Source organism: Ruditapes philippinarum, unplaced genomic scaffold, assembly GCF_026571515.1.
Source record: "Ruditapes philippinarum isolate M1 unplaced genomic scaffold, ASM2657151v2 ctg6813_1_1_1_1, whole genome shotgun sequence".
In the NCBI taxonomy this organism is placed as follows: domain Eukaryota; kingdom Metazoa; phylum Mollusca; class Bivalvia; order Venerida; family Veneridae; genus Ruditapes; species Ruditapes philippinarum.
Genome location: NW_026863083.1, coordinates 1 through 9,396, shown reverse-complemented (window position 1 = coordinate 9,396; position 9,396 = coordinate 1). Strand labels below are relative to the sequence as shown.

The 9,396-nt window shown below is 33.3% G+C and overlaps 1 protein-coding gene across 1 annotated transcript; it reads right to left on the bottom strand.

Annotated features, from left to right (window-relative positions):
- Positions 1 to 1,700: 1,700 nt before the first annotated feature.
- On the bottom strand, positions 1,701 to 6,867 carry LOC132721083 (Y+L amino acid transporter 2-like). Its single transcript, XM_060705331.1, has 7 exons — positions 6,253 to 6,867; positions 5,889 to 6,014; positions 5,128 to 5,227; positions 4,658 to 4,702; positions 3,788 to 3,911; positions 2,414 to 2,614; positions 1,701 to 1,865 (listed from the first exon to the last, which is right to left on the bottom strand). The coding sequence occupies exons 1-7, from the start codon at positions 6,743 to 6,745 to the stop codon at positions 1,701 to 1,703; spliced, it is 1,254 nt and encodes a 417-aa protein (XP_060561314.1). The 5' UTR covers positions 6,746 to 6,867.
- Positions 6,868 to 9,396: the final 2,529 nt, after the last annotated feature.

The following is a 9,396-nucleotide window of genomic DNA, read 5'->3' as shown; positions in this document are numbered from 1 at the left end:
CAAACAACAACAACAGCAACAGCAGCAGCAGCAGCAGTTATTGTTAACAATAACAACAATCAAATTAAAACAACAACAATAACAATCCGTAGTACAAAATTTCACATTCATTATATAACACACTAAGTACCGGATCTGGAAGATCAAGAACAATTAACAATACAACCTTTCACCAAATATCTCTAGAAATTAAAAAAAAGTATCTAAAAGCTATATTGCGATCAATTAAAATAAAATCTTTCTCCAAATTTCTCTTTAGAAAATAAAGTATAAAAGAGCTGTTGCGGCTAAATAACAAATTATGAAATATATTCAAAACTTTAAATGTATAAAATAGCATTACTTAGCACCGACCATAGAAACTAAACAATAACAATGAAATCTATCATAATGCACGAACCTTGCGATATCATCATTTAATAAATGTATATAACATGCCATGGTATATAAAAAGTTAATTTCTAAAACAGTATATCCGACATATCACAAAATAAGTCAACGATGATAATAACAAATCCGAATTTTACTTGGCTATCCGGTGGATATAAAGTTTTTTAGTAAATGCATTATATATCTTAAGTCAACAACACGTATACAGAAAATGTAAAACAAAAATATACAAGTAAATAAAATATACATGTATATACATATAGACCCTATGAAATATAATATATCTGGTCATGGCTCTTTTTAATTAATCTTATTATCTCCGGTAATCACCCATCTAAATATATCAACTGTGCTTCAGAAGTAGTAACTTTTGTAAGAAAACCGACATCTTATCTGGAACAAAACAATACCTAGAATGTTTGTGAAGTAGAGATATTCAAAGGAAAGAACTAAATAAAACATTTCAAACCGATAATGAATCAGTAAGATCAAAAGAATACTACGTACAATTTCCCTGTAAGTCGATGTTCTGATAATGACACTACAATTCGTAGATTAAAGCCGAGGAAAATATATATAAGTCAGTAACAGCAATTTAAAGCTCTAACTTGAAATTTAATCAATAGATCACAAAATATGCGTGTATTAGTGATATAGCCCTTATCTCTATATAAAAAAACACATATATAGAGATAAGGGCTATATCACTAATACACGCATATTTTGTGATCTATTGATTAAATATCAAGTTCCTGTGAAACGATCAAGGATTCGTGAATGTTTTAAAAGCTTATAGCTTCCTTTCTAAACTAATAAACTAAACGATCGACAAAGAAACAGCGTACGTAAGGTTTGAATGTTAAAACATACATTGTACTTACCAATTGTCTTGTCAATTATTCTAGGTTTTGAACTCCATTTCAGAAATACTGCATAAACGGGTATTCCCGCTAACACAAAGAGGACGAGTGTGCCAATGTCTCGAGGTTGTTGGTAGATACTCATAATGAGAGTGATGGCACTAATAACCAACTGAACAATGGCTGTACCAAGCCATACCTATAAATAAAGGCCAAAAAATAAGGATTGCTATTTAAAAACGACACCGGAAATTCCTTATAACGCTGAAAGTACCAAAATTCGCTGAATAATAAAGTATGGTTATCTTTTATTTAAATCACCTATTTTCATAACAATTTTCAATGTCTTGACATCTGTTTGGAGATTCACGATCGAGTCTTAAAATCAGTTAATAATAATAAAAGGAGTGCCTATAATAAGTTCTTAATTATTGATCATGCAAATGTGCTTTATCGTTTGCTTACCTTTAAAGGTCTCTTTGCTGTTGGTCTTTTAATTCTAAGTGCGAAAAAACAAAACAAGACAGATAATCCCATCACTGTTGCGTAGAAACTCATCATGAAAATCAGGTTTGACAATTTGGCAAAAAACAACACAAATAGGGCTATCAGACACTGTAAAATAATATTAATTGATAAGGTATTAACGGTGCAATTAGATATTGCATAATAATAATGAGTATTAACAATGTATAATACATTGGTAAGTAATTAAACATTGTCTTGACAATTAAACGACGTACGTTCTGTCCTAACATTCACGGACAAATTAAACATTCCATAGATACAATTTATTAGATCGATTAATTTTATTAGTGAACATACACAAATTTAAAAGAAAGCAACAATTGAACAGGCATGCTGTACATGTTGGAAAAGGGGTACGTAACATTTCTGCTGATTTCCATTTTATAAGAACGTGTATGGGGAAATCAAACATTTGTAAGAACAATAACAGATAACTTATGTATTTATAAGAGCTTTAATAGAATATTAACGCAAGTAAGTACATCAATTAAGAGAGAAAACAAGCCACACAATGACACTACTGGAATATTAAAGGTAAAGAATTACAGCGTGCACGGTATTAAAAACTGGAACAAGAAAAATAAGGAACAATTAACATTATGTAACAATAAGGTATAAATAGGAAGGACACTTACTAAAAATAGAATAGCTGCCCATGGCATATTGTACTTCTCGTTAAGTGTACCTAATACTGCTGGAAGATGATGTCGCCTTGCTGCAGCGCTTACCATACGTGACTGGGCTAGAATTATGGCGTTTAGGCTTGAGATGGCAGTAGTTGTGACAAAAACCGCTATTACCGGACCAAATGCGGGATTAATTCTCTCCATAAATAACTAAAATGATATATTAGGTATAAATATAAAAAAGAACTTTAGAAATAAAGAATGCAAGTTTTAGTATGACAATTTATAAAAATTTTTCATAAGTATTCGAAAACCTATAAATTAATATGTGTCATTAAAGATCCTGTAACACAATTTTGTCATGGTTTTATTTCATAAATATGGTGCTCAAATTAAGATTTTTCAATATTGTAAGTTCCAATAAGCATTGTTTATAAAGATATTACCCAATATAACATTTCATGTAAATAAAGTGAGGTAATTAGAAATTTATTTTCCATAAATTCTAAGTCAAATTTTCCAATAAGAAAAGAATGCATGTAATTGATTGATTAAATATAATGTGCAGAAATATTTGCAGTATACATTTTACATATCCTTTGATGTTTGAAAATTGTTTTATTTGCATAATTATTTACATATATAATTTTTGCAAGTGTGGTATTCACACAGTGTGGGGCCTCCGATGCCGAGTGGTTAAAGTCGCTGACTTGAGATAACAGGTCCCTCATCACTGTAGGTTCGATCCTCACTCAGGTCGGATACTTTCATGTGAGGAAGCCATCCGGCTGGCTTACGGAAGGTCGGTGGTTCTACCCAGGTGCCCGCTCGTGCCTGAAATAATGCCCGGAGGGGCACCTGGGGTCTTCCTCCACCAATAAAGCTGGAAAAAAATCGACGAAAAAATCTCGGCGGGACGCTCTAGGATGGCCCGAGTTGAGTGTTCGTCGCCCATATGGGCTTTCCGGCGGCGACCTTAAATAAACGCATTAAAAAAATTATTCACACAGTAATAATATCAATCACAAAACATACAGGATCTTTAATGCATATTGCCTGTTTCACATGTTGAACTGCAAGGGTCAGGAGTAGAAACGGACACCACTGCTGGCATTTTCGAAGTCAATGAGTTGGCCATGTTTACATGATGTTTAGTCTGTTTGCCATAAGTTGAAACTATTGTAAATGACCAAAGGCAAAATTATATTTAATTCCTGATTGCCAATTAACTGAACTAAACAGCCATACTAGTACCAAAGGCATTAAATTGATTCTGTACTTTTTGATGGTGCAGTATAACGAAGCAGAACGGGATAAAAGTGTAAACCGACTTTTAAAAGATGTTAACACTTTTATTAATTATTATGTACCGATTTAACTTACCACTGCAACAGCGTCTGCGTCAATCATTTCAGTGGGTGAAATAAGCACGAAATACGAGGCGACAATCAACTCACTTAGTGTAATCACGATAGCAAAAGATATAGACAGTGTCTTTGGTAGATTTCTGAAAGGAGCATAAAGACAATACGTACAATTCAACAAATTCTAACTCAAATATTACCCTGCTGAACATATGAAATGCACTTTTCCTAAAATGACCGTTGCTAGGTTAATTATCCTTGTAAATGATTTGGATGTAAATGTAAGTTCTTGAAAGATAATATTCAGACAGAAGCAGAACAAACAACAAAGATATATCACTTAAGTGGTAGAGGTATTTATCGCGGTGATCATTCAGATAGTTACTGTGAATAATATAATTGAGCTGCGTCACGACAAAACCAACATAGTGCGTTTGCGACCAGCATGGATCCAGACCAGCCTGCGCATCCGCGCAGTCTGATCAGGATCCATGCTCTTCGCTATCAGTTTCCCTTCTTGTAATAGAGTTTGTAAGCGAACAGTATGGATGCTGATCAGACTGCGCGGATGTGCAGGCTGGTCTGGATCCATGCTGGTCGCAAATGCACTATGTTGGTTTAGCTGTGACGTGGCTCAATAATTATGGTAAGTTCACTGTGAAATTATCGAAATACCATTTTATGACCTTAATCTACTGAAAGACTCGAGTTAAAATCAGTATGTTACATAGATTCATTCGATATATTGTATATAAAATATGTCAAAAATTTTTGTCAAATGAATTTATATATATATAATTATATATATATATATATATATATATATATATATATATATATATATATATATATATATATATATATATATATATATATATATATGGCTTACTTTTCTGGTGACTCTATTTCTTCTAACAGGAATGTTATCAACTGCCTGGAAATGAAACAAAAATAAAACAAACATGTAACTTGACTTTATTTTTCACCATTTAATCAAAAATGGTGTTTTTTTTCCAAACACTAAGAATTTAAATGGTGATTCCAACTGTCAAAGATTCCTGAGCTATTTTAATATTTTAATTAAACCACCGACAAAAACATTATAGAAATAGTCAACTTTGAATTTCTTCAGTAAGAAAATTGATTTGGATTATTTTCTTCTTTTCCGGAGGAAATGTGCAAAGCAAATTGAATACGCCCTTGACGTTCAATTTTTATTTTTTTCTGGCAGTAACCGCACTGACTTATTTGCACCATCAAGTGAAGATTAAAAAATTTAGAAGTTTTAATACACCTTAACAATACTCAAATGAGACGAATATATTTGCCTTCTTTATTCATCAAAATATTTATACTCACCAGCCACCGTACAAAAACATGCCCGATAGAATGCTGACAGCTATATCACCGGGTTGAGTTGTTGAACCTTCAAATATATCTTCGTAGTTCTCGACATTACCTTACAAATGAAGAATTCACATTTATGTATAACGAAAAATAAACAATACGGAAAAAATTATTTAAATTTGCGTTAAAAATATGAAATACATTAATTATGTAAATATTCCCATATGACTTACTATATACATATCGTTATGCTTGGTTTTAAGTTACAAAAGAATTGCTTTTTTTCTTTATATGTTTCTAAAAATAGCTACGGAACTAATATAATGTCTTTTCTTTTCAATAAAAAGAACACCCATCCACACACACGCACGCACGCACGCGCACACACCCACACATTATAAAAAATATCCCATAAAGAACACAACCCTACTGTATAGAGAAAAACGACAACAATACACTAATGATCAAACATATCTAAATCAATAGACATCAAAGAAAATAGAACACACATGAAAAGAAAGAAACAAACACTGTGATTCACAACTGCCGGCTATCATATGCATACAGATATATTAGAAAACAAATGTCTGACTTGAAATTAATTGACATGCGGCTACTATCCATTTATCGTTTTATAATTTTATAATACAAAGAAAAATATAGATCTATATTGTCCACTAAGATCGAGTAAATAATGTTGCTTTTGTTGAGATGAGTCGATCTAACAATATTTCAATGAATACTTTTATATCAATGATAATGTTACAACTTACCGTTCGCTGCAGAAACAATTCCGCAGACGACAATAAAAGCGCTGGCTATTAGTTTTGTACTAGTTAAAAGAGCCTGGATCTTCGTTACATATTTCAGATATAGACAGTTTATTATAACCACAGATACTAAAATAGAACAGAAAAGAAAAGAAAAATAATGTTAGTACAAGTAGACTTACTGCTTTACATTAAGAAATTAGTAGAATAAAGTTTAGTATGTATACGCGTCACCATGACATTTACCTTTGACCCTTTAGACAGCAGAACAAAAAGAACGCCATCAACAAATAACGAAGTGTGCAGAAAGTTTAAGAAAGTGAACAAACTAAACTATAACAATTCGGTAGAGCTAAGTTCTACTCACCTAAAATACACGCACCCAAAAGTTTTGTCGCAGAATCAGGGGGACGACAACCTGGAAAGAACAGCTGCACTATGTACAGCGATGATGCGTATGCAAGATAAGCCCAGCTCGGCGTAATAATCATGAAAATAAATCCCCATAGAAACAAAAACGCCGGAAGTTCACCAAAAACTTGAAGAAGGAAGAAATACGGTCCTCCTGCTTTTGGAAGAATAATCGCAACTTCAGCAAAACACTTGGCAAGAGAGAAATTCAAGAGTCCAGAAACCAGCACTATTATTAACAAAACGCCAACGGAACCAGTTGTCATCATCATGGTTGATATGGCAACGAAGAGTCCAACACCCCCTACTGAAGAAATGACGATTGAACAAGTTTGGAATACAGACAGTTTTGGGTGTTCTATTTCTATAATGACTGTTTCGGCGTTTCCTTTCCTGTTTTCCTGAAGTAAAGGCATTGTCTTTCCCGCGATTTTTTCTCTAAGTTCCATTTCAACAGACCTCTTATACCTGAATCTGAAAATCCATATAGATAAAGATAATAAATGTAATATATAGATAAACCCAACAGTTTGTTAATGTAATCGTTGTAACATATTTTGTGAATGCATTTTTTGCATAAAGAAACACGTGGATTCTTGTAAACCCTTTGGATAAATTAGTCAAACTCATACATGTACTATACTCGTATTTCCCGGTTTTACTAATCAAATATTTATATGTATACATTATATTTAATTACTTGCTCCTTTTTCAATAGTGATGGTTTTTTTTAAACTTAAACTCATTTTATTTATTTTGTTTTGGGGCAATATTAACAATATTTATAATGTAGACTCGTTAAAATTGAGAAAAATGAAAAAGGCTACATGTATATATATGTTATTGTAGGTCAACATTTGATGTATATGTAGTCTATTATCTATCTATAGTAAAATAATACCAAAATTGAATATTGAAAGCCGCCGGTCGACATTCTGTACTACCGGTAAACGATAACGCATGGTGTAATATTACGGAGCAATTACGGAAATTAACGACACATTACGGAAATATTAAATCACGTGACCTGTATAAAAATGCAGCTATTCCGAGTTATTACTCGCCATTAACGGTTAGATTTTACTATCTGTATCAATTCAAAGTATTTACTGACATTTTGAACAATACTTTGTCATATACTAAGATCTAGTAACGTATCCTTATTTTTTCGAGAAAAACTAGGTCAAATCCTTTTCGCGGCCATTTTGGAAGAATGACCAAGCCCAGAAGAAACTTTGTCCCATGACAAGTTTGAGGTAAAGGGTTGCATTTTATTTCTTTGGACAACTCAGCATAATAAACTAGCATGCAACAGTCTGTTTAGCCATAGTCGTTTTTAAATTTTCATTTTCGAGATAAACAGCAAGAGTTGCTCGTGTTCCGACTTAAATTTTTGAGAACTTTAGGACCAGGGGGCGCTGATTTTAACCCGCGAGGGCGCTTTTACCTGGAACCTCCCCCTTTCCTGCACGCCACCTAGTCTACTTTCGTTTTTAAAAAAAAATATTGTAAACATTTTCTTACCCAATAAGGAAATCCAGCAATTCACTTGGCGATATTTAATTCATGTACATGTCAGCCATGATAATGGTATTTTCATATGTTATCTTTCCATCTAATTTGACTATCTATCCTGAGGGTATTCCAAATAGTATTATCAACAGCTAAGACAACTTTATAATAGTAGATCTATGCATGGTAGCCGTGGTATTTTTATTAAAATAATTTTTTTGTATGCCAAGTTAGGTTTTCAAGTAGGGTATATTTCCAGTAAAAACAACCCCAGTTTCAAGCATTAACAATAACTATGCATGCTTGGCTAATTCATTGCCCAGATTATTGAGTTAATTCAAATCTGCAAATTGCTCTTACAAGTGTTAAAATACATAATAATGTGGCTAATATTCAAACCCATAATATTCCCCCATGAGCATATTGTGAAAAATGGCCATTTTCACTGAAAAGCCTCCTGTTACAAGTTCAAACTGCTATGAAACTATGAAAAAGGCTTCAATACTAATCAAACTTGGCACAAATGTTGACTGGACCATTGCCTTTGTAACGACCTGCTCAGTTCTTAAATTTCCTGTTACCATGCAACGAGGGGGCATCTCAAAAATTGCCAAAATCACTTTTTTGCCTCGATTTTAACCATCAAAATTTATTTCAAAGTGCCTGCAACTTCTCAATGGGATTGAGATAGAGTCAAAGGCTTTTCGGGGTTGGTTACACATTACCATATGATCGACCTGGGGTCAATTTAAGCTCTCACAAGTCCAAAATTTTCTTGGCGACCCCTGATGTAATAATTAGATCGCTTGGGGTGGCGGCGCTGAAAAAATGTTCACTATTTTTTAACAACATTTTTCTCAAACAAAAGACAGTTTGTTTGGGGCCTAAATAGGGCATTTTTTTTCACTGTTGAGGCCTCAAAAAAGGGGGGGGGGGGCCAAAAAAGCCGTCGAAACACGCTTATATAAGGGAAAAGGTTAAGGATCTTTTCTCCTGGAACACAATTATATATGGAGAATTTTACTGCTTAATGCCCCTGCACTGGCAGTCAGACACATAAATCACCTTCAAATTGGCAAAAAAAACACACAGCAATGACTCTGCAGTTAGTGCATGAACAGTTTTGTGTGTTCACTTGATCATACATAATATCACCTTTCCTGTTATTCATTCCCACAGTCCAAGATTAAGAGACAGAGTTTACAATTGTATTGTGAATTAATGTTTTTATTCCTAGACATAAGCTAGGATTTTCCAACATTTTGAGACATTTCTTTGAAGTAAAATTACCTTTCGCTTTTATGCCCCTATTACATATACCTATAGGTTTATTTTTTGTCCTTGTCTGTCTGCCCTTCCAGCTGTCACATTGTCCATCTATAGACTGACAAAACAGTGGAATGTGGCGTATCTTTGTCCTATGGTTTCCAATGGGGATCCAAGTTACATTACATATATGGAATGCCTAGCCCTGGGAATGAATCAGTTAACTGTAAAATTGCGTTTTCTGAATCTGTTGTCCTTAATTCTTTTGACAGATTACATACTGGCATATTGTGTGCATGAAAGGATATGGGGAAAAAAAAAG

Coding starts and splice junctions, on each gene's coding strand:
- LOC132721083 (XM_060705331.1), bottom strand. CDS start 6,745: ATGGAACTTAGAGAAAAAATCGCGGGAAAGACAATGCCTTTACTTCAG. Junction 3,912..4,657: donor GAAATAGAGTCACCAGAAAA/GTAAGCCATATA, acceptor TGCTCCTTTCAG/AAATCTACCAAAGACACTGT. Junction 2,615..3,787: donor ACGCAGACGCTGTTGCAGTG/GTAAGTTAAATC, acceptor ATATCATTTTAG/TTATTTATGGAGAGAATTAA.